The sequence below is a fragment of the Pseudophryne corroboree genome, chromosome 3 (assembly GCF_028390025.1).
Source record: "Pseudophryne corroboree isolate aPseCor3 chromosome 3, aPseCor3.hap2, whole genome shotgun sequence".
Lineage (NCBI taxonomy): Eukaryota > Metazoa > Chordata > Amphibia > Anura > Myobatrachidae > Pseudophryne > Pseudophryne corroboree.
Window position 1 is genome coordinate 487,754,579 of NC_086446.1, and position 26,444 is coordinate 487,781,022.

General features: G+C 46.6%; 1 protein-coding gene across 2 annotated transcripts in view; it reads left to right on the forward strand.

Moving 5' to 3' along the window:
* Window positions 1–203: 203 nt before the first annotated feature.
* The window catches only part of LOC135056124 (ABC-type organic anion transporter ABCA8-like), a 380,977-nt gene continuing 354,736 nt past the window's right edge, over window positions 204–26,444 (forward strand). For both annotated transcript variants that reach the window (XM_063960911.1, XM_063960912.1), the window contains exons 1-2: window positions 204–328; window positions 20,541–20,645. In XM_063960911.1, coding sequence (XP_063816981.1) covers window positions 20,541–20,645 — 105 coding nt within the window. In that variant the 5' untranslated portion in view covers window positions 204–328. The remainder of the gene's footprint in view (window positions 329–20,540; window positions 20,646–26,444) is intronic.

Below are 26,444 nucleotides of genomic sequence, written 5' to 3' on the forward strand. Positions count from 1 at the left end.
GTCAGAAATAGTAAAATTATAGTGCAAGATGGGTGACAATAAAAAATTGTTGATGTGAGGGAAATATCTCTACAAACTTGAGGCTATTATGTGTTGCTGGTTATTTCTGTAGTACATGAACAGACTTTTGTCAGAGAATCACAGTATGAGCAGCGAGATTGGACACATGCCCAAGTTCACAAAAACATTCACATCTGCTTGAGAAACACGTGACTAGAACAGATCAGCACAGAATCTCAAAGCGGAGCCCAGTAACTCCAGTCTGAGTGTCCCCTGATATTCCTGCACTGCAGCGCCCCAGTCCTATGTGAACTCCACTCATTCCAGGGTAAGTAAATGACAGAGTTTGTCTGTTTCTGTTCCTTTCTCAGAGTGGTATACCTGGTAGTAAACATCTAATACTAATAAAACCTTTCAGGGGGTCTGCATATGTTACACTTTGTGAATTGGAGCAATTCCTCACAGCCTCCACTCCAAATTCATTTTTTGGGACTGTTGTCAACCCAGGCAGGGGTGATTTGCTGTAGAAAATGTAATGTTCTCACTACACTCTCAGACCTCTGGAATTTATGTATGCAGCTGCAGATTTTCAATACATGTTCAGCACCATGAAATGGCTTTAAAAAAAACAAAACCCATATTTGAATTGTACATACAGCTAGCTTTGTAAATCACTCCTTAGGCAGACAGTGCTGTCCCTGTCTTTAGCACACAGTGGGAAAATCAGGAAAAGTCTTAAAAATCTATTTGTGGAAACGAGTCTACATCTTTTTTGTCTTTTTCTTTCCTTAATAAAATACGCTGATTTTCCAGGGTTTTTTCTTTTGGACCATATTTATATAGGATGGTGAGTTAACTGAAAATAAAATAATTTAGCAATAACTGCAATACATATATTTACTGTGGTGTTAACTAAGCCAGATCCACTTTTTTATTTCACTAACTATTTTTAGAGATATTATTGGTAGAAAAAGGATGTATATAATGTTTGTGTGGATGACAAAGAATAACTGTTATAATGCTATAGTAAAGATAGGCTGAATTTCCATTAATCATCTTCTACTGAATATTACCAATGGGTTGAATGACCTTTATTATACTGACCCAATTCTACAATAAAAACTGCTAAACATTTCCTGTACAGCTAATTCCTTAGGTTTTGGGTAGTTTCAGCAATACCTGTAGAATGCTTACACATCTTTTCCTGTTGTTTCTGCTTTTAGGAGATTAGATTTCCTGAAATTGCCACTTTTTTGTTTCTTTCACATAGAGACATATTTAAAGTAGAAACAAAGTGATATAGCCAAATGCAGCAATACTCAGCATCATCAACTACTGTTCTAAATTTGGTGGAATTAAGGACCTTGCAATCTTCCTGAATTTATCTAATTTCTGGAGCTTGAGTTGTAATGAGGCTGTGGGGTGTATATTCGAAGCCCAAAATATGATACATTTTCCAAACACACCCAATTTCTGATGATTGCCACATTTGTAAGCATGTGTAGTATTTGAAAAGGAAGTAATGCGACATAGTAGAAGGGGGGGTGCTCCAAACCCCCTCTATTATCACAAAAGTTATTCCCATAAGGGAACTACGTATAAGCTCGATTTATCAAGCTCCAAAAAGTTTAGATTTTCAAAGTCTTGCCCCGTTAGCTGTGCCATGTACACAATGATATTTCTACTGCGCATGTGCAAATCGCTTGGACTTTGGTGCCCCTGTGAAGGCAATTTTACTATTGTATATGTGCAAATTTGCAGATTTCTGCTCCGATGTGGGACTTCAGAGAGGTGATTACTTCCTCCCATTCCTGCCTTTAAGATTTTGCACGTGCTGCTCCATATCTCTGGAATTCTTTACCTCTCCCCATTGTTATGTTCAGCATACCTGGAACCCAAGAGATTGGGTGGCAATAGAAGGGTTCCGAGTACAGATACGTGAAGCTGCGATAGAACTGAGATATGCAGCTTCCCCTAACAAAAATCCCTGACTCCATTGTCCTTTCCAGTGGTCGATTAACGCCTGCAAGACTATGTTTTCTTGTGCCCACAGCAGCCGCGTTTGAATGGGCGAATTAGGTCTGCCCAGACTCTGATGCCCCCCCGGTCTTAATAGGAGACAAGGCATTAACCAAGACCGAGGAGAACAAGGGGAAAACTAACTAAGACTGATACGACTAAAACAGAGGAGGATACAAAAAATAACAAAGTAGTTTATGTGTGGTGCTGCCGCCTGGAACAACAGCAAATCAAGTAATGCAGCCTAACTGACAAATACGACACCACGAAAGGTGTGCGCAGGAAACGACCGGAACCCAGAGGCTTCGATACCAGACCACTCCACTGGAAGGCAACCCAGAGGACAGCAGGAAATGATCCTTCAGACAGGACTCAGGAAACTGGACACAGGACACTGGAGTACACAAGCTGGATGCAAGAACACACCAGAGGCAGGAAGACAGGCTCCACAGGAAGCTATCACCGACGGGACTGTCCTATTCTGGCTCCCATAAAAAGCCATGCAGACCAATAATCAGGCAGTCAAGTCCTCGGATCCTGATTAGTGCAGCTGTAAGCTGGCGCTCAGCGCCCGGCGTCCCGGCTGCTTAGTAACAGCCGGAACTGTAGTGCAGGGCGGCCGCCCGGCATCCCCTGTTGCTGGGCAACCGGTCGGGAACAGGGAGTCAGTGGTGGATGTGATGCACCGGCCCCGTTGCCTACCAATGGCCGGGAGCCGGCGCGATGTGCTGCCGCCCCTGACAGTAACCCCCTTAAGGGGGGGTTAAGGAACCCCTAAACCCAGGTTTATGAGGAAATTCCCGAAAAAACATCTCTTTCAGTTTAGGAGCATGCAAATCCTTGTCCCGTACCGAAGATCTCTCCTCTGGGCCGTACCCCTTCCAATGGACCAGAAAATAAAGCTAACCACAGGAACACTTAGAATCCAAAACCTTTTCTACCAGGAAATCCTGTTGGCCTTGAACATCCATGGGAGGCCTACCCCGGATAATTTTCAGAGGGAATTTCCTGGAAAAAAAATAGGGCTTAAGCAGAGAACAATGAAAGGTGTTGTAATTTTTAAGTGAGCTCGGCAATTGCAGCCGAAAAGCCACTGGATTGACCTGTTTGATAATACGAAATGGCCGAAGGTTGTCGGAGTTTGATGTTACGGGTTGACAACCACACCTTGTCTCCCACCTTAAAGGTGCATGGACGTCGGAACCTGTCCGAAAATGTTTTCTCCCGGAAGGCAGCTTTCCTGAGAGCAAGGTGTACCTTCTTCCAATAGTTCTGAGGCAGGAAGTCAAGGCCAAGGAAGAAGATGGACAATTGGGAGTAAAGGAATTGGCTCTGGGATGAAAGCCAAGGACCGAAAAGAACGGAGACACCTTGGTGGACGAATAACAGGCGTTATTGTAGGCAAACTCGGCCAGGGGAAGATATTCCGACCAATCGTTCTGAACCTTGGCAGCATAAAGACGCAGATACTGCTTCTGCGATTGGTTAACACACTCAGTCTGCCCGTTCAACTGTGGATGGTATCCAGAGGTTAAACTGAGTATCATGTTTAACGAGGCACAAAAGAGTTGCCAGAAACGGGCAATGAACTGCAGTCCCTCGTCCGAGACAATATCAGTAGGTAGTCCATGGAGCCTGAAGATATGGTGAAGGAACAAGACTGCCAGAACCTGAGCGGATGGTAATCGAGGCAAATAAATTAAATGGGACATCTTGCTAAATCGATCCACCACCACCCAGATCACCTGAAAACCAGAAGAAGGTGGAAGATCCAACATGAAATCCATGGAAATGTGTGACCATAGCCTGACTGGAATAGCTAGAGGCATGAGCTGCCCAATGGGCAGAGACCGGGACACCTTGTGCCTGGCACAATCTTGGCAAGAGAGAACAAACTCCCTAGCATCCTTGGAAAGGTTAGGCCACCACACAGCACGAGAGAGCAACTTCAGCGTCTTAACAACCCCAGGATGTCCGGCAACTTTGTTGTCGTGAAACTCGGCAAGGACACTGCCTCTCAAGAACTCAGGAACGAAGAGACGGCCAATGGGAGTATGTCTGGGAGCCTGCCCCTGAAGCTGAACTAATTGTGTGTGTAAATCCTGTGTGAGACCGGTTCGGACAGAGGCTGCTGGAATAATTGGGGCGGCAGGAGAATGGTTATCATGAACAGGAAGAAAACAATGTGACAGGCATCAGCTTTAGTGTTCTTAGAACCAGGCCTGTAGGCGATGATGAAATTGAACTGAGTAAAGAAAAACGCCAGCAAGCCTGCCGGGAATTAAGTAATTTTGGTGACTCTATGGGGGTCTTTCCGAGTTGTTCGCTTGCTAGCTGCTTTTAGCAGCCGTGCCAATGCTAAGCCGCCGCCCTCTGGGAGTGTACCTTAGCTTAGCAGAAGTGCGAACAAAAGGATCGCAGAGCGGCACCAAAATATTTTCTAGCAGTTTCTGAGTAGCTCCACTTCAGACTGTTTAGTTCCTGTTTTGACGTCACGAACACGCCCTGCGTTGGGCCAGCCACGCCTGCATTTCTCCAGGCACGCCCGCGTTTGTATCTGACATGCCTGCGTTTTTACACACACTTCCTGAAAACGGTCAGTTACCCCCCCGAAACACCCACTTCCTGTCAATCACTCTGCGGCCAGGAGTGCAATTGAAAAGTGTCGCTAGATCTTGTATGAAACTGCATCGGCTGTTGTGAAAGTACATTGCGCGTGCGCACTGCGCCGCATACGCATGCACAGAAGTGCCGCTTTTTTACCTAATTGCTGCACTGCGAAAGAAAACAGCTAGCGAACAACTCGGAATGACCCCCAATATACTGTAAATTCTTGTGGCCCATAAACACAGTGACAGTATGCTTTGCTCCCTCAAGCCAGTGCCTCCATTCCTCAAAAGCCCACTTGACTGCTAACAATTCTCTGTTACCAACATCATAGTTGGCCTCTGCGGAAGATAATTTTTTAGACATGAAAGCACAAGGGTGTAAAGCCAGAGACTCTGGGGCCTTTTGAGATAGAACAGCTCCCACCCCAACCTCAGAGGCATCCACCTCAACGATGAAAGGAAGATCAGGGTTGGGGTGTCTAAGGACAGGAGCAGAGACAAAGGCCTGTTTTAAAGCCTGGAAGGCATGCTCGGCTTGAGACGAACACTTAGTAGGATCAGCACCTCTTTTAGTCAAAGCCACAATAGGGGCAACTAACTCGGAGAAAGCGTGAATGAAACGTCTATTATAATTAGTTGAACCCAAAAACCTCTGAATAGCCTTCAAGTTAGTGGGTTGAGCCCAATTCAAGACTGCCTGGAGTTTTTTAGGTTCCATAGAAAACCCTTCCGGAGAAATAATATATCCTAAAAAGGACACCTCTGTAATGTGAAAATCAAATTTCTCCAATTTGGCATACAAGTGATTCTCCCGCAATCTTTGAAGTACTTGCCGAACATGAAGAAAATGCTGTTCTGGAGACTCGGAATAAATTAAGATGTCGTCCAAATAAACTACCACGAATTTCCCCAGGAAGTCGCAGAGGACATCGTTTATAAGATCCTGAAACACCGCAGGAGCGTTAGACAGACCAAATGGCATCACAAGATACTCATAGAGGTAAATTTACTAAGATGGGAGTTCTATTTAAGATGGGATGTTGCCTATAGCAACCAATCAGATTCTACTTCTCATTTACCTAGCACCTTCTATAAGATAATGATAATGGAATGTGATTGGTGGCTATGGGCAACATCCCATCTTAAACAGAACTCCCATCTTAGTAAATTTACCCCATAGTGTCTGGACTGTGTACTAAAAGCCTTCTTCCACTCATCCCCAGATCTTATTCGGATGAGGTTATACGCTCCTCTAAGGTCAATTTTAGAAAAAATGACCGCGGTGTGGAGTTGAACGAACAACACAGAAATGAGAGGTAAGGGGTAAGTGTTTTTGACAGAAATCTTATTCAGGGCCCGGTAGTCAATGCACGGCCTAAGAGATCCGTCTTTTTTTTTAACAAAAAAACCCCCTGCACTCAAAGGGGACTTGGAGGTCCTAATAAACCCCCTTTTTAGACTTTCCTGCACGTAGTCATCCATGGCCTTAGTCTCTGGGCCAGACAGTGCATATAGTCTCCCTTTAGGCAAGGTGGCACCAGGAATGAGGTCAATGGTGCAATCATAAGAACGATGGGGTGGAAGGACGTCCGCATTACCCTTGGAAAATACATCTGCATAGTCCTGGTAAACTGATGTAATAGGTTCTGAGGAAATCACAGTGACCTGTACCGGGCGAGTAATACACCTCTTAGAGCAGTTGGAACCCCACCGTGAAATCTCCCCAGATTGCCAATCAATGGTTGGATTATGGATGGCAAGCCAAGAGTGACCCAAGACTAGAAGCACGGTCGGACAATGGGTGAGGAAGAATTCAATCCTCTCAGAATGTAACGCACCCACAGTCAAATGCAATAGGGGAGTCTGATGAGTAATTACCCCGTTAGAGAGAGGGCCACCATCCAAACCGCGCATGGTAATAGGTCTACTGAGCTGGAGCTGCGGAATTCCAAGAGTTTGAGCACAAGTAAGATCCATGAAGTTCCCAGCAGCTCCGCTATCAATAAATGCAGAAACAAAAGAACTCTGATTCCCTGAGGATACTTTGGCAGGAACTAACAGAGAATCATGCGAGGAGACTACTTGAAGACCTAAGTGAATCCCCTCTTTTTTTCACTTGGTCAGGGCGTTTCCTTGCTTATTTGGGCAACTGCGTGCAACATATCCCCTGCCGCTACAGTATAAGCAGAGCCCTAAATTTTACCTCCTGGTTCTCTCTTCAGAGGAAAGTCAGGACAAACCCACTTGCATGGGTTCCTCGATGTCCTCAGGGGGAGCAAACACACATGGACTGGACCTAAAACTAGCCCCTCTTTCAGTCCTCCGCTCACGGAGACGGCGATCGATCTTAATAGCAAGCTCCATGAGCTTATCCAAAGTCTCCGGAACCGGGTACTGAATGAGACAATCCTTGATCACTTCTTACAAGCCGAGGCGAAACTGACTGCGCAAAGCAGGATCCTTCCAGCAACATTCGTTCGACCAACAGCGAAACTCAGTACAATACGCCTCAGCGGGATTTTTACCCTGTTTTAACGCACTTAAATGGCTTTCTGCAGATGCTTCTCTATCAGGATCGTCATACAACAGACCTAAAGATTTACAAAAGGCATCAACAGTAAGTAATGCTGCATCATCGGGATTTAGCCCAAATGCCCAAGTTTGCGGGTCCCCCTGAAGTAAAGACATAAATACAGTATGCCCACCCGCTGAGATTCTGAACCTGAGGACCGGGGCCTTAAACAAAAGTAAAGTTTACAACTCTCCCGAAAATTAAAAAAGTATTTTCGGGAGAGTTGCCCGAAAAGCGGTCGGGAAGATTAATCTTGGGTTCAGGAGCTACACTCGGGGAAGTTCATAAGAGATCCTCCTGAGACCTAACCCGCAGAGTAAGATCCTGCACCATTTGAGTGAGGTTCTGGATCTGAGTAGCCAATATTTGGCAGGGATTTTGACCTTGCACTGAAGGATTCATGGGGAAAAAATTTCAATGCCACCCTGTCTTTTTGGGCCGGTGATAATGTTATGTTCAACGTACTTGGAACCCAAGAGATTGGGTGGCAATAGAAGGGTTCCGAGTACAGATACGTGAAGCTGCGATAGAACTGAGATACGCAGCCAGTGCCGTAACTAGGCATTTTAGCGCTGTGTGCAAGAAACGACATTGGCGCTCCCCCCTTCCCATGTAAGATAGGGGCAGTGCGCGCCGTAGGAGCGCGCAATATATATATAGGGGCGTGGCTTCATGGGGAAGGGGCGTGACCACAAAATAATAGCAATTCATACTACGGTGCACAGTAGTCTACATTATTCAAATTACGCTGCACAGTAGCGCCACTACACCAGGTAAAGCCCCTTTCATACATTACAGCAGACAGTCTCCCTTTTTACACATTACAGCAGACAGTCTCCCTTTTACCACATTGCGGCAGCCATTCCCCCTTTTTACACATTGCGGCAGACAGCGTCCCCTTTTTACACATTACAGCAGACAGCGTCCCCATTTTTACACATTACGGCAGACGGTGTACCCCTTTATACACATTGCGGCAGCCAGTCCCCCTTTATACACATTACGGCAGCCAGTCCCCCTTTTTACACATTGCTGCAGCCAGTCCCCCTTTTTACACATTGCGGCAGCCCGTCCCCATTTTTACACATTGTGGCAGCCCATCCCCCTTTTTACACATTGCGGCAGCCAGGCCCCCTTTTTACACATTGTGGCAGCCAGGCCCCCTTTTTACACATTGCGGCAGCCAGGCCCCCTTTTTACACATTATGGCAGACGGTGTCCCCCTGAGAGAGAGAGAGAGAGAGAGAGAGAGAGAGAGAGAGAGAAAGCGAGATACATACTTACCATCTCCCTGCTGACAGGCTCCTCGTGCAGCTCCCTCGGTGCAGGCAGGTGAGAAGGAGGAGGAGGGAGGGGGACTGGAGCCGCAGCAGCGCTATTTCATTGGTAGTAAGCGCCGCTGCAGCATCCCCCTCTCCTTCCGTATTGGCTGCCCGGCGCTGCTGTGGATGCTGGGATGGAGGAACCATCGGGTCAGATGTGTCGACGCGGGTCAGTGTGCGATGTGAAAGAACTTTTGGTGAATTAGCGGGTCGCCTGACCCGGTAATTCAACCCGGTATAAAAGAAGGATTATACCCGAGTCGAATACCGGGTCAGGCGCAGTGTGAATGGGAGCCGCGTCGATGCGACGCGGTTCCCATTCACAGCATAGGGAGAGGCGGCGCAGGAGATGAGCTCATCTTCCAGCGCCGACTCCACCCCCGCCCCTGCTGCTGCTGCGCCATCCCCCCCCCCCGCTGCTATGGCAACCGACCCGGTATATTGCCGGGTCGGAAATCCATCACAGGAGACCAAATGCCAGATCCCACCCGTTAAGGACACGTTTCTCTTACCGGGTGGGATCCAGCATTTGCGATGTGAAAGCGGTATCACTCTACAGCTCTGGGAGTTTCACAGCAGCAGCTGACTGGAGACACACAGAGAAGGAGCTGGGCACCGAACTGTGGCTGCAGCAGCGTGCGGGTGTTAGCTCAGCGGATGGTGTGTGGGTGGGGGATTGATGTTGTGGTGGGAGTCGTGGTGCAGGGCGTGGAGTGGTCGTCAGGGTGGGGGTAGCCAGCAGCCAATGCACAGTCATGGTTTCAGGGTATTGTTTGCGAAAAAATGCCCTAATGGCTGCGGCAGAGAATTTACAGGTATAATGCTTTATTGTCAGCTCTTTCCCTGCATGTAATTTTTGAAACATCCCTGCAATGTATTCAGATATCACAATATGAATTTGGGCAAATGAATACCATCCCAAATACATCTGGACCCCATAGCAATGGCACCCCTTGTACCCACTATAGGTATGCTCATGAAATATGTCACGTACCTGCAACTCCTCATAGCAGTGGCAAAATATGCGCTTCTTAAGAGACTCATTTACAAGTATTTCTTGGTCTCATGGGGCTGTTTCCGGGGATTCTGCTTCGCCTGCCGGAGGCAGGTGAAACACAATCCTAAATAAGCCGGCACATGCCGCGGCTTATCGGTGCTAATTAGCTAGCCCCCGGAGGGACAATTAGCCCCCGTATTGACACTACAAGTGAGAGGAATTTTGTTATGTTCAGAGTATACACAAGAAATTGCAGGAAATATATTCCGGAATACAATTATACCTGACACTTTATGTGAGAGGTGAATTATTTTGTGTATAAATCTTATATTATGGGGGATATCCCATTACCGGGGCTAATTGTCCCTCCGGGGGTAGCTAATTAGCCCTGATAAGCCGCGGCACGCGCCGGCTTGTCAGGGATTTGTTTCACCTGCCTCCGGCAGGCGAAGCAGAATCCCCGGAAACAGCCCCGTTTTCGTCATGCCCTTATTTGCAAATAGTAACACGCATATTGGTGGTCATTCCGAGTCGTTCGCTCTGTAAATTTCTTCGCATCACAGCGATTTTCCGCTTAGTGCGCATGCGCAATGTCCGCAGTAAGTAAATTTGCTATGCAGTTAGGTATTTTACTCACGGCTTTTTCATCGTTCTGGTGATCGTAATGTGATTGACAGGAAATGTGTGTTACTGGGCGGAAACTGGCCGTTTTATGGGTGTGTGCGGAAAAACGCTACCATTTCCAGAAAAAACGCAGGAGTGGCCGGAGAAACGGGGGAGTGTCTGGGCGAACGCTGGGTGTGTTTATGACGTCAAACCAGGAATGTCAAGCACTGAACTGATCGCAGATGCCGAGTAAGTCTGAAGCTACTCTGAAACTGCTAAGAAGTGTGTAATCGCAATATTGCGAATACGTTGTTCGCAATTTTAAGAAGCTAAGATTCACTCCCAGTAGGCGGCAGCTTAGCGTGAGTAAATCTGCTAAAATCCGCTTGCGAGCGAACAACTCAGAATGAGGGCCCTCTTGTCCCCTGATTACTTCCTCCAACTCCTATCTCCAAGATTTTTCACGTGCTGCTCCCTTTCTCTGGAATTCTTTACCTCTCCCCATCAGACTCTCCACCTCCTTACAGAACTTCAAATGGGCTTTAAGACTCACTTCTTTACCAAACCCAGCCAAATCTCATCCTAACCCTCTGTTCCATGTTTGGTCTACCCCATCTGTGTCACCCCTGTCTGTCTGCCCCTCCCCTTTAGAATGTAAGCTCTCACGAGTAGGGCCCTCTTCTATCATGTGCTTATCCTTTTCTTACTTGAATAATCTTCAACTGCCCAAATTCTGCAGTTTTTAGCCACCTTGAAATTTATCTCTATGTCGTCTACTGGTGCAGTTATGCTTAGTTACCCTGTTCTTGTCTTATATTGTCTTCAACTGTAAGTCACTGTTTTCCTGTTTTGATTATGTGCATATGTACTCTGTAATTGGGCGCTGCAGAACCCTTTTGGCACCATATAGATAAAGGATAATAATAATAATATGGAACATGCCGTACCTAGAAGTGCACTTAGCGGACATCATGCCGCACCTATAAGTGCACTTAGTGGACATGCTGCACCTAGAAGTGTGCTTAGTGGACATGCCACACCTATAAGTGCACTTGGTGGACATATTGCACCTAGAAGTGCGCTTAGCGGACATGCCACATCTAGAAGTGCACTTAGTGGACATGCTGCACCTAGTAGTGTGCATAGTGAACATGCTACACCTAGAAAGGTGCTTAGTGGACGTGCCGCACCTATAAATGCACTTAGTGAACATGCTGTACCTATAAGTGCGCTTAGTGGATATGTCACACCTAGAAGTGCGCTTAGCGGACATGCTGCACCTAGAAGTCTGCTTAGGGGACATGCTGTACCTAGAACTGCACTTAGCGGACATGCCACACCTAGAAGTGCGCTTAGTGGACATGCCACACCTAGAAGTGCGCTTAGTGGACATGCTGCATCTAGAAGTGTGCATAGTGAACATGCCGCACCTAGAAGTGCACTTAGCGGACATGCCGCACCTAGAAGTGCACTTAATGGACACGCCACACCTAGAAGTGCGCTTAGTGGACATGCTGCACCTAGAAGTGTGCATAGTGAATATGCCGCACCTATAAGTGCACTTAGCAGACATGCCGCACCTATAAGTGCACTTAGTGGACATGCAGCACCTAGAAGTGTGCATAGTGAACATGCCGGACCCAGAAATGCACTTAGTGGACATGCTGAACCTAGAAGTGTGCATAGTGGACATGCATGTATACATGTGTAATTTAAGAAGCATGATGCAGCATTGGTTTGTGAATCACAAGTGAGTCGTACAGTATGTGGTCATAACATTGACAAGAACATTGCAGACATGGGGGTATATTTACTAAGGTCCCGATTTAATTTTTTTTTTTTTCTAAGTGTGAATCACTGCCGACAATAGCCAAACACTGCCAGGAAAGCATGGAATTTGTAAAAAAAAGCAGCTTTCAAATAGACCTGCTTTTTGCTGGCGTGTTCAGATAGTCATGCATGGATCAATGAGATCCGTGCATGCTTATCTGTGAATAAGGGTCAGAAATAGTTAAAAATGGCAAAAAATAAATAAATTATGTGGGGTCTTTGAGCCTATCCTGGTTGTTTAAATACTGGGCGGAAAATTGACTGGGGTCCCCCCATATTTAGACAACCAGCACCGGGCTCTTGGGCTGGCCTTGGTTCCAAAAATATGGGGAACAAAAGATGTAGGGGTTCCCCGTATTTTTAAAACCAGCACTGGGCTCCACTAACCGAGAAAATAATGCCACAGCCTGGGGACACTTTTATACTGGTCCCTGCGGCATCATCAAGGGGTCCCTCCCTCCAGGCACCCAAGGGCCAGGGGTGAAGCCCGAGGCTGTCCCCAGCACCCCTGGGCGGTGGGTGACAGGCTGATAGCCTTTTTGTGTGTCAAAAAAAGAATAGTCTTTTGTTTAAGAACTACAAGTCCAAGCAAGCCTCCCCCACTTGCTGGTACTTAGAGAATCACAAGTACCAGCATGCGGGGAAATCACGGGCCCGCTGGTACCTGTAGTTCTACAACAAAAGAAATACCCCCAAAAAACAAGACACACACACACACACCGTAACAGTAAAAAATGTATTTAAACACACTTACACATGCATACATACTTACCTACATCCCTCGCTGCCCAATCACGTCCCCTTCTCCAGTAGAATCCAATCGTGTACCTGTAAAAATAGGATTTTAATTACCTACCGGTAAATCCTTTTCTCGTAGTCTGTAGAGGATGCTGGGGTCCACATTAGTACCATGGGGTATAGACGGGTCCACTAGGAGCCACTGGCACTTTAAGAGTGAGAGAGTTTGGGCTGGCTCCTCCCTCTATGCCCCTCCTACCAGACTCAGTCTAGAAACTGTGCCCGAGGAGACGGACAACTTCGAGAGAAGGATTTTACACAGATAGTGGCGAGATTCACACCAGCTCACACATACAAGGCAAACCAAGCTAACTAGTTTGAAACATCAGCAGCGGCTGAACAAGATTACTTAACCAAGTAACAAAACAGTACTAAACAAAGAACTAAGCAGTACTGAACAAAGTAACCACTGCAGGATCACAAAGCGCTGTGCGGGAGCCCAGCATCCTCTATGGACTACGAGAAAAGGATTTACCGGTAGGTAATTAAAATCCTATTTTCTATTACGTTCTAGAGGATGCTGGGGTCCACATTAGTACCATGGGGATGTACCAAAACTCCCAGAACGGGAGGGAGAGCGCGGGGGCTCCTGCAGAACTGATTGACCAAACTTCAGGTCCTCAGCAACCAAGGTATCAAACTTGTAGAACTTTGCAAACGTGTTCGACCCTGACCAAGTAGCCGCTCGGCAAAGCTGTAAAGCCGAGACACCCCGGGCAGCCGCCCAGGATGAACCCACCTTACGAGTAGAGTGGGCCTTAGCAGATGTAGGACACGGCAATCCTGACGTAGAATACGCATGCTGGATAGTGAACCTGATCCAGCGAGAGATCATCTGCTTAGAAGCAGGACACCCAAGTTTCTTGGGATCATACAGGACAAACAGAGAGTCCGATTTTCTGTGACGAGTAGTCCTCTTCACATAGATTTTCAGAGCCCTTACAACATCCAAGGACTTTGATGAAATTGAGGAGTAGCAACTGGCACCATAATAGGTTGCTTGATAGGAAATGCCGACACAACCTTTGGAAGGAACTGCTGACGTGTCCGGAGCTCAGCTCTATCCTCATGGAAGATCAAGTAGGGGCACTTACAAGACAAAGCCCCCCAGCTCCGACACACGTCTAACAGAAGTTAAGGCCAACAAAGTGACAGCCTTCCATGTGCAAAACTTGACCTCAACCTCCTGTAGAGGCTCGAACCAAACATTTTGGAGAAACTGCAGCACCAAGTTAAGATCCCATGGTGCCGTAGGCAGCACAAAGGGAGGCTGGATGTGCAGAACCCCTTTCAAAAAGGTCTGAACCTCCGGGAGGGAAGCCAACTGTTTCTGGAAGAAAATGGATAGTGTCAAGATTTGGATCTTTACGGATCCCAACCTCAGGCCCATATCCACACCTGCTTGCAGGAAGAGGAGAAACCATCCCACTTGAAACTCCACCGTAGCAAACTTCTTGGACTCACACCAAGATACATATTTTTACCAAATATGATGGTAATGTTTAGACGTTACATCTTTCCTAGCCTGTATCAGGGTAGGAATAACCTTGTTCGGAATGCCCTTCCAAGCTAATATCTGGCATTCAACCTCCATGCCGTCGAACATAGCTGCGGTAAGTCTTGATAAGTGAACGGCCCCTGCTGCAGCAGGTCCTCCTGAAGAGGAAGAGGCCTCAGTTCTTCTAGCAGCAGATCCAGAAGATCAGCGTACCTTCTTGGCCAGTCTGGAGCAATGAGGATCACCTGAACTCTTGTTCTCCTTATGAGTTTTATAACTCTTAGAATGAGTGGAAGTGGAGGAAACACGTATATCAACTGGAACACTCACGTTGACACTAGGGCGTCCACCGCCACGGCTTGCGGGTCCCTCGACCTGGAACAATATCGCCGAAGCTTCTTGTTGAGACGAGAGGCCATCATGTCTATTTGAGGTACACCCCAAAGATCTGTTACCTCCTTGAACACCCCTGGATGGAGTCACCACTCTCCTGGATGGAGATCGTGTCTGCTGAGGAAGTCCGCTTCCCAGTTGTCTACTCCCGGAATGAAGATTGCTGACAGTGACAATGCGTGTTTTTCTGCCCAGAGGATGATTCTTGTTACCTCTGATCTTCGTTCCGCCCTGTCGGTTTATGTAAGCCACTGTCGTTACATTGTCCGACTGCACTTGAATGGCTTGATCTTGCAGAAGATGGGTCGCTTGGAGAAGAGCGTTGTAGACAGCTCTTAGTTCCAGAATGTTGATTGGTAGGCTGGATTCCAGGCTTGACCACCCTCTTTGGAAGGTTTCCCCCTGAGTGACTGCGCCCCAGCCCCGGAGACTTGCATCCGTGGTTAGAAGGATCCAGTCCTGAATCCCCGAATCTGTGACCCTCCAGAAGGTGAGGTATTTGTAGCCACTAGAGGAGCGAAAACTTGGCTTTTGGCGACAGACATATTCTCTGGTACATGTGTAGATGAGATCCTGACCACTTGACCAGGAGATCCAGTTGGAAGGGCTGAACAAAAAAACCTTCCGTACTGTAGAGCCTCGTAAGAGGCCACCATCTTCCCCAGAAGGCGAATGCACTGATGAACCGAAACCCGGGCTGGCTTCAGTACATCCCGGACCATTGTTTGTATCACCAACGCTTTCTCCTCCGGAAGAAACACCCTCTGAACTTCTGTGTCGAGGATCATTCTCAGAAAAGACAGCCTCCTGGTCGGCTCCAAATGTGATTTTGGAAGATTCAGGATCCAACCGTGTTCCCTGAGCAGATGACTGCAACAACCTCTCCCTGGACAATGCCTTTATCAGCAGATCGTCCAGATATGGGATTATGTTCATCCCCTGTTTGCGAAGGAGAACCATAATCTCTGCCATCATCTTGGTGAACACCCTCGGTGCTGTGGAGAGGCCGAATTGCAGTGCCTGGAATTGATAGTGACTGTCTAACAGTTTAAATCTGAGATAAGCCTGGTGAGGCGGCCAAATCGGAATGTGGAGGTGCGCATCCTTGATATCCAGGGATACCAGAAACTCTCCCTCCTCCAGACCTGAAATCACTGCTGAGAGACTCCATTTTGAATTTAAACACCCTCAGGTAAGGGTTCAACGATTTCAATTTCAAAATTGGTCTGACCGAACCATCCGGTTTCGGTACCACAAAAAGGTTTGAATAATAACCCTTGTTTTGCATATGAGCTGAACTGGGACCTGTGATTTTTCCAATTTTAGGATAGCTTCCTGTAGGATAGCCCTGTCTGTCAGCAAAGCTGGCAAGCCTGATTTGAAGAATCGGTGAGGCGGGAGTTCTTGTAACTCCAGTCTGTACCCCTGGGACACAATATCCTGTACCCAGGGATCCAAGCCGGAGGACACCCAGACATGGCTGAAACATCTGTGTCTCGCACCCACCAGCCCGTCCTCCAGGCTTTGAGGTCCACTGTCATGCTGAGGATTTTGAGGGACCAGAAGCAGGTCTCTGCTCCTGGGAGCCTGCGGGTGCAGGCTTTTTGGATTTTGTCCGACCACCTCTAAAGACAGTGGTAGAAGGCTTGGGCTTTTTAGTTTTAGCGATTTGAAAGGACTGCTGCACAGCTGAATAAAACGGTTTCTTCGTGGAAGGAGTAGCAGGGGGAAGGAAAGGTGATTTACCCACAGTTGCCATGGAAATCCACGCATCCAACGCTTCCCCAAATAGAGCTTGACCTGTGTAGGGTAGGTTCTCCACACTTCTCTTGGATTCAGCGTCTGCAGACCATTGGCATAGCTAGAGTCCCCTGTAAGCTGATACCGACATGGAGGATTTCCGTGCAGTCAGCGTACCCAGGTCCTTCATGGATTCCACCATGAACCCCGCAGAATCCTGTATGTTACGTAAAAACAATTCAATGTCACGTCTATCCATTGTATCCAAATCCTCTAGTAATGTGCCTGACCACTTTACTATGGGTTTAAAAATCCATGCACAGGCAATAGTGTGCCTTAATACCACTCCTGAAGCAGTGCTAATATAAAAGAGACAGGGACGTAAGACCACAGTGTGATGCGCTAAAAAGAAAACAATGTGCAGCCAGATATGAAATGCCACCAATTGGAGGATTCCTCCAACCTCCACCACAAACGTGTACAAAGAAATAAATATGGGTATAACTTATCCGGCGCTATTGCTTTAAATGCAGGTCATGTGAGTACAATTCTGGTTAGGCTTTCCCTTCAGGCAGTGTTCAATCATTCAAATGATACATGGGAATGAAAAAGAAATGTAATATAGTGAAGTACAATTTCATATGCTTTTAATGTTTAAAAAAAGGTTCTCGCTCCACACAATGCATATACGGCAATCTATCCAGCACAGGTGAAATGAAGGTAATTACCAGAGTCCTTTGAACTGAATAAACAGTTCAAAACAGCATGTATAGAGTGAGTCCCGGGCACCCTTGATGTTAGGCAATGCTGCAATGGATATTCCGGTGTCACAGTCACACATCCGTCCTGGATTTGCCGTCGCCGCCTCCAACGCGTTTCCACCCCCTGCACTGGGGTCTTTCTCAAGGAGTTTGCTACACAAACTCCTTGAGAAAGACCCCAGTGCAGGGGGTGGAAACGCGTTGGAGGCGGCGACGGCAAATCCAGGACGGATGTGTGACTGTGACACCGGAATATCCATTGCAGCATTGCCTAACATCAAGGGTGCCCGGGACTCACTCTATACATGCTGTTTTGAACTGTTTATTCAGTTCAAAGGACTCTGGTAATTACCTTCATTTCACCTGTGCTGGATAGATTGCCGTATATGCATTGTGTGGAGCGAGAACCTTTTTTTAAACATTAAAAGCATATGAAATTGTACTTCACTATATTACATTTCTTTTTCATTCCCATGTATCATTTGAATGATTGAACACTGCCTGAAGGGAAAGCCTAACCAGAATTGTACTCACATGACCTGCATTTAAAGCAATAGCGCCGGATAAGTTATACCCATATTTATTTCTTTGTACACTCCTGAAGCAGTGTATATGGATTTGAGCGTAGTGTCAATCTTCCGATCAGCTGGTTCTTTCAACGCGGTAGAACCAGAGACAAGTAAATCCACCTTTTTAGACAGTCTGGAGACAGATGTGTCAACAATTGGTGGGTTTTCCCATTTTTTCCTATCTTCCTCAGGGAAGGGAAAAGCAACCAGAACTCTTATTGGAATCTGTTTTTTTTTTCTCCGGGTTCTCCCAGGATTTTTCAAATATAGCGTTTAATTCTTTAGATGTGGGAAAGGTTAGCGGGGCTTTCTTATTGTCAGTGAAGTAAGCCTTCTCAACCTGCTCAGGTGTGGTGTCATTAATGTTTAACACATCTCTAATGGCCTCAATCATGAGCTGCAACCCCTTTGCAAGGGATGCCGCCCCCCTCAGCACGTCCCCATCACCATCTGTAGTATCAGAATTGATATCCATGTCATCTTGCATAATTTGGGCAAGTGCACGTTTCTGTGGGAACATGCTAGGGGATTTTGCAGGAATAGGGACAGAGCCTGACCAAACTGCCATAGACTTCTGCAACACCTGAGTTTCAGTCTCAGTATTAGCTACCCTAGTAGAGATCTAAGAAATCATTCCTTTGATAGAAGATAACCACCCAGGTTCAACAATAGGGATCTGAGACAAAACATTAAAATCCAGTGTTCATGGAATGGATCCCTCCTGAGAGGAAACATCTTCTGCAGCATATGACACAGAGTCCCTAGACATGGCTATGCGAGATAGTAACACTCACACACGGAAATGTCAGACAGTTTCCCCCCAAGTATGCCACAAGGGAGACACAGAGATCGGTGCCAACCCACACACAGTGCTTATTAAGGTAGAAACTAATTAAACTACCAGCGCTGTCTGTGTACCTTAATAGACTACACAGACTTTACACAGCCTTCCCCCTTCTACAACCCCCTGGTACTGCACAGGATAGCTGGAGTTGCTTGGAGAAATCCAAGATGTTGCTCTCCCTGTCAGCGTCTGTTATACAGGAACTGCAGACAGGAAAATATTGCTGAACGCTGCTGGGTCTGCTCTGAGAAGCTCCACCCCCTGAACATGGCGCTGCTTCCCACTCTTCATTGTATTATACTGGCATGAGGATTTCTGCTGGCAGCGATCCGGGGACCCTGACAGGCTTGCTGACCAGTTTAGGCTGTAGGCGCTGGCTCAGGGCACCACTCACAGCACCGCACTATGTACCGCTGAGCCCCGTAGCGCGGTTAGTACCGCGCTCCCTACCCTGTTGCCGCCATCTTCACACCGGCTTCCCGCTTGCTTGGTGGGGGCGGTGACTCACTCGCCACAAACATCTTCTGGCTCTGTTAGGGGGTGGCGGCATGCTGCTGGGGTGAGCGGGCACCTGGGGAGGTTAACGATCTATCCCCTCAGGAGCTCAGTGTCCTGTCAGCGGAGATAGTGGCTCTCACCCTGTAGGGTAGGACACTACTCTCCCCCTAAGTCCCATGAAGCAGGGAGGCTGTTGCCAGCAGCCTCCCTGTAAAATAATAAACTAAAAAAAACTTTTACTAGAGAAACTCTGCAGAGCTCCCCTAGCTGTGACCGGCTCCTCCGGACACATTTTCTAAACTGAGTCTGGTAGGATGGGCATAGAGCGAGAAGCCAGCCCACACTCTCAAACTCTTAAAGTGCCAGTGGCTCCTAGTAGACCCGTCTATACCCCATGGTACTAATGTGGACCCCAGCATCCTCTAGGACGTAAGAGAAACCAAAATTCAAATATACTCACCTATTATCCAGTGATGATCTGTCCTCTTCTTTCCACGGGCTTGCAAAAATAAAAAAACGAAATCCCAGTCCACGCCACTAAAGGGGTTCCATCTTTACACATGGAACCCCTTTCCCCGAATGCTTGGACCCCCCATGACTCCTGTCACTGGAGATCCCAGCAGTCAATCAGGGAGTGCCACGTCATCTCCTGAATGGCTGTGCGCTACTAGCCTGTCAATCAGGAGTAGCACACCGGCTAGAATGGAGGATCGCGCTCCCCCATTCTAGCCTATGATGGGTACTTTGCGGTCTGCGGTTAACCACAAAGTTAATTGGGGTCACCCAGAAGAGTGTTAAGTCCGGCAGTGTTTTACTGTTCTCTCCCGTAAAACACTGCCGGCAATACGAATTACTTCGACATCGGTGAACTTGAATTTACAAAACACGGTAGTTTAGTAAATTACCGTGTTTTGTTTAAAAAAGTTGCATTTGTACATGGCCGATGTCAGCCGAGATTGATCTTGGCTGAAATCGACAGAAACACAAAACTTAGTAAATATACCCCATTGTCTTTGTTGGCATCATAATCCCGGCAGCATGATGTCGACACTGTTAAAATGCAAATTAAAATATTTGAGTGTACCCAGTCCAAGCCTTATATTTTGATAATTTGTGGTGTCAGAGAAGTAACTTGCACACAACCCCATAAACCTACAATGAGTGTGTGTGTTGTGAGCCCAAAGGTTGAAACTTTCAAATAATATTGCACAATACAAAACAAACCTTGGAGAAAAAAAAAGTACAAAGTTATTTCAAAGTTTGAATTACATAGAGGACAGGTTGGAGCTTAGAGGGCAATTTAAGTGTTTTATAAATATAAGAGACCAAAAAATGGGGAAGGAAGAAGAATAGAGGTTTTGGATCCCACAAACAGCAGGCGAAAGGCTGCACAAATCTCCCCCAGAAATAACAGTGGCTCCCGACAGCACAGAGTGTTTGTTCTAAATCACCATCTTCTGTTTTTGATCTTTCTTATGTTTCAGATGACAGAGGGTACACTGAGGGAGACCAGTCTCTTCCAGCAGACCCTTGCTTTGCTGGGGAAACATCTGCTACACAAGTGGAGAAGGAAATGGCACAGTGTCCTGGCAAGTATACAAATATATTGACCGCAAAGCACCAGATTCTGTCGCAATGTCTCATGTGTGTGACTGGGCCCTGGTTTCAGAATCCCAGTGGGAAAGCAAATGACAATACTAAAACAGTATGTGAAGTCTGATTTAAATTTTAGAGGGGATATTTATTCTTAAGTACCCCTTTGTGACAATAAGATTTATTTTATTTCATTTGTAGTTATCATTGGGATGACAACTGAATATTCTGAAAACAATATCACAGTGTCAAGTGAACAATTTTCTGATACTCTGTGACACTGGCCAAGAGCAGTTAGTGTTAACGCTGCGCTTTACCAAGCTAATATTTGTAGATGTTTGCCGGTCACATGACTAACTACAACCTGTACAACTGGCTTGCTACCTTGCAAGTGTGCAGTTGACCATGAATCTCCAGATTTCAGCTGTTAGTTATTCTTTGTTTAAAATAAAAATTAAACTCCGAAATTAGTTGACAATGTGCCATTTTTTTTAATCAATGTACACCCCCCCCCAAAAAAAAAATTTTTTTTTAATTTGAATAAGGAAGCATTTTTAATAGTAATAGCATTGCCATCCTGAGATGGCAATAGCAGAACGGATATCTCCACAATGCTTAAGTTGACTTCCTGCAAATTTACCTCCAGCAGAGTTATCCTCTTTTGATGAATTGGGTAAATTAATAGTTTGCCCTATACTGAATATACCCCTATGTGAATAAACTGCAGTGATACCTACAAATTGGTTTAAAATTTTGCAAGTGAGTAACAGATTTTCACAGGTTTGTTCCTATCTAATCAACTTTATTAGCACCGCACATTTTCTAAAATGGACAGAAAGGATGTTTATATACAAAAAAAAATCTTCTCTTTTATATTTTATTTTTACATATATATATATCCTACTTTGGAAAGTCTGCTGCTGCATGCGGCCCCATGTTTTGTGTCTTGGCCGGCTATTCACACACATGTATTACTGGGAGGAGGCGTGCCCATGCTGAGCCTGCTGGGATATCCCCGCCTCCTCCCAGTAACGCATCTGTGTGAAGAGCCACCCAGGACACAGGACATGGGGAAGCATGCAGCGGCAGCAGACTTTCCAAAGTTGGATTGGAGTCTCAGCGGGGATCCGGTGGTAAGCCCTCCCCGCATGTGGTGTGGGGGGAGGGTTTAATCGATGGGGAGCGTCCAAAAATCCCGCCCCCCCATCCCTCCATATAACATTGTAGCGCCTCTGCTTCTTTGTACAGTCTCTAATGTATTAATATCCTTCTGAAGACATGGCCTCCAGGATTGAACACAGTATTCTAGATGAGGCCGTACCATAAATATTAATGATGTCCCCTCTCAGTCGCCTCTTTTCCCGTGTGAACATATCAAGCCTTTTAAGTCTTTCCTCATAGTCCAGTGCCTCTAACCCCTGAGCCACTAAACTGGTTAAGGGGTTAGAGGCACTGGACTATGAGGAAAGACTTAAAAGGCTTGATATGTTCACACTGGAAAAGAGGCGACTGAGAGGGGACATCATTAATATTTATAAATATATTAAGGGACAATACAAGGATCTATCAAACGATTTGTTTACCAAAAAAACACTACATAGGACACGAGGACACCCCCTGAGGTTAGAGGAGAAAAAATTCCAAACCCAACGGAGAAAAGGATTCTTCACAGTAAAAGCAGTAAAGATTTGGAATTCTCTGCCAGAGAAGGTAGTAACGGTGGACTCAATCAATAAGTTTAAAAATGGATTAGATAAATTCCTAGCCGAAAAAAAATATCCAGGTATACAGCATTTAATTAATATAAAAAAAATTGTAAAATATAATATAATGTACAATAGGTTGAACTCGATGGACATTTGTCTTTTTTCAATCTCAACAACTATGTAACTATGTAACCAATGACAAATACAGTGGCATTATTACTTCTTTCTTTCTGCTACTGATTCCTCTCCCAATGCAGCCAAGCATCTGACTAGCCTTCCTCATTGCTTTGTTACATTGCTTACCTGCCTTTAAGTCACCTGAAATAGTGACTCATAGATTCATTTCCTCCTCAACAGTTTTCAGTATAGTGGCATTAATACTATATTTACCCTTTGGATTTTTGAGACCCAAGTGCATGATTTAGCATTTTTTGGCATTAAACTGTAATTGCCACACTCATGACAATTTTAGTCTACCTAGATTATCAATAATTTGTTTTATCCCACATGGTGTGTCTACCCTGTTGCATACCTTTGCGTCATCTGCAAAAAGGCATACTAATGCTATTTGCAATGTCACCACTTGTTCCATAGCTGTCTTGCAATAGGTCCTGTTATTTTATAATATTGGTTTTCAATTACTCATGTCAGTAAAACATACTAAAGTAAAGTATAGTGTGGACATTATTGTATAAATAATACTTTGTTTTTGTTATAACTACAGGTTGAGTATCCCATATCCAAATATTCCGAAATACGGAATATTCCGAAATACGGACTTTTTTGAGTGAGAGTGAGATAGTGAAACCTTTGTTTTTTTGATCGCTCAATGTACACAAACTTTGTTTAATACACAAACTTATTAAAAATATTGTATTGAATGACCCTCAGGCTGTGTGTATAAGGTGTATATGACACATAAATGAATTGTGTGAATGTACACACACTTTGTTTAAAAATATTGGCTAAAATGACCTTGAGGCTGTGTGTATAAGGTGTATATGTAACATAGATGCATTCTGTGATTAGATTTAGGTTCCATCACCATGATATCTCATTATGTTAGGCAATTATTCAAAAATACGGAAAAATCCCATATCCAAAATACCTCTGGTCCCAAGCATTTTGGATAAGGGAGACTCAACCTGTAATAAGTTACAGTAATAGGACTATTGTGGAGGCAAGTTTAGAATTCGTTATGTGCTAGTCAGCTTAGAGGTGTTTAGTTGTAGTACTGGTAGAATTGGTAATAAGCACAACTTATACCCCTTTCACACCGCAGCTTGAACCCGGTAAATTGGCGATTTTTAAGGCTTCCTAAACGGTACGAGCTGCGATGTGAAAGGGTCACCTTCAATTTACCTTTTTCAAAATACCGGTATTTTGAAACGGTAAAAAAGCAGGGTCCTACCCGTTTCAGACCCGTTTCATTGTGCAGTGTGAAAGGGTCTGAAATGGTGTTTGCAAGCCCCAGAAGGTGATAGGCTGTCTCCATGTGTGATGTCACCAGGCAGAAGCAGGAAATAAACATTTATAATGTCAACCACTGTTTTCTATGGGTGAAACGGGTTCAGTGTGAAAGGTACCAAAACGGTAATGAAATGGTAATATACTGGTTACAACATGCGATGTGAAGGGGGTTTAACTGCTCAGACCCGTTTTAAGAACCGTTTAAAGAACCATTTCAAAAGCAGGTTTTGCGATGTGAAAGCAGCATAAGTGGATAATGGTTAGGTTAGTTCTGTGAGCTCCAATCAGCCTGCTGGTAACCAGTCAGCTGTATAGGCTCTCTCCAGTTATGGGCCCTACATATTTAGCGATGTCAGCAGTTTGGACAATGATTGATCTGAATGATGATCGTTATCGCCCAAATTGACTTGCATTGAAAAATAATGGTAAACCAACGATGAACAACCGCGGGGACGGGCGTCATTCATCGTCGGTGCCTCCACATTAGATGATATGAACGATATATCATTCATTTCTGAACAAGATCCTTCATATCGCCCGTCAACGTAGCTAAGTGTGTTGGGATAAGGGAAGCGCAGGTCAATTTGACTCATTACAAGACGTTGACATAGTTGCTGGCCGTTGTGCCCTCAGGGCGACTGCACTGTGTGCCAGGCACACCTGGCACACACGTAGTGACGGCTGTCGCCCACATATCCATTCCCAGGCCTGTCATCCTGTTATATGTCCCCAGTTGTGGAACCAGAGTCACCCTTTTACCTGCAACCAGTCCTGGCGTCTGTGTCACCTCAGTATCTGTCCCCAGTCCTGGCACCTGTGCTACCACATTATCGGTAACCAGCCCTGGCGCTTGTTTCACCTCATTATTTGTCCCCAGTGTCACCTCATTAGCTGTCGCCGGTGTCACCCCATTAGCTGTCCCCAGGGTCACCCTATTAGCTGTCCCCAGTGTCACCCCATTAGCTGTCCCAAGACTCAGCCCCTTATCTGCCACCTGTGTCACCCCATGATTAGCCTGAGCCACCGTGTTATGATGCAGCCCTGGGATGCCGTGCCTGTGTTCCGCACTGCCCCCCCGCCCCCCAGCAGTTGCACCCCGACTGTGTGTGACTCATGGCCGAGCTGTCAGTCACCGCATAGCCCATCCCCTTCTGCCGGATTGTTAGGGTCTGGTTGACAGCGCAATTTGCCCTTACACAAGGCTCCACTGGCAGAATGGAGAGCGCCCACCCCCCTGCCTCCTTATGGGTGGTCTTCAGTATGCCGACTGACAGGATCCCGGCACACAGTATACCGGCGCCGGCATCCCGACAGCCGGCATCCCGACACTTATTCTCCCTCGTGGGGGTCCACGACCCCCCTGGAGGGAGAATAAAGCCACTGTGCCCGTAGCGTGGCGAGCACAGCGAGCCCGCAAGGGGCTCATTTGCGCTCGCTACACTGTCAGTAAGCCGGCCTTTTGGGCTCCCGGCGCCGGTATGCTGGTCACCGGGAGCCCGACCGCCGGCATATCGTAGTGAACCCCTCCTTACCACTGCACTGCATGTCATGAAGCTGCCCTCACGCAAGGCTACAGAGGCAGGGAGGGGAGCCAGTCTCCATTCTGCCGGCGCAGCTGCCTGTCACACAGAGTGATAGATGCAGTGGCAAAAGGCAGCACAAGCGTACATCAGCAAGGTCTGTAAAGCAGGGAGAGCGCGTATCCAGCACGGCGCTTCCCTGCATTGCAGACCTTGCTGAGCGGGTAGCGCCGGCCCTGGTACTACCCCTGCCCCCCTTCCATGCATACTACACTGGAGCTGCTATCCTGAACCACACTCCCCGCACACTGCATCGCCGCTACCCTGCATCCCACTCCCCGCACACATTAATATGAACCACAGCACACATTAATAGGACACCCCCGCTCCCTCAGCACACATTAGTATGACACCCCTCCCCAAGCACAGAATAATCGGGCACCCCTCCCACTCCCACATTAATAGGACCCCCCCTCCCCAAGCACAGATTAATTGGACACCCCTCCATAAGCACAGAGTAATAGGACCCCCCCTCCCCAAGCACAGATTAATTGGACACCCCTCCACAAGCACAGAGTAACAGGACCCCCCTCCCCAAGTACACATTAATAAGACCCCCCTCCCCAAACACAGAGTAATAGGATCCCCCTCCCCAAGCACATATTAATAGGACACCCCTCCCCAAGCACACATTAATAGGACCCCTCTCCCCAAACACACGTTAATAGGACCCCTCTCCCCAAGCACAGAGTAATAGGACCCCCCTCCCCAAGCATAAAGTAATAGGACACCCTTCCTCAAGCACACATTAATAGGACCCCCCTCCCTAAACACAGAGTAATAGGATTCCCCTCCCCAAGCACATATTAATAGGACACCCCTCCCCAAGCACACATTAATAGGACCCCCTCCCCAAGCACAGAGTAATAGGACCCCCCTCCCCAAGCATAAAGTAATAGGACACCCTTCCCCAAGCACACATTAATAGGACCTCCCTCCCCAGCACACAGTAATAGGACCCCTGCCCCTCCCCAGCACACCATAATAGGACCCCCCTGCCCCTCCCCAGCACACAGTAATAGGACTCGCCTGCCCCTCC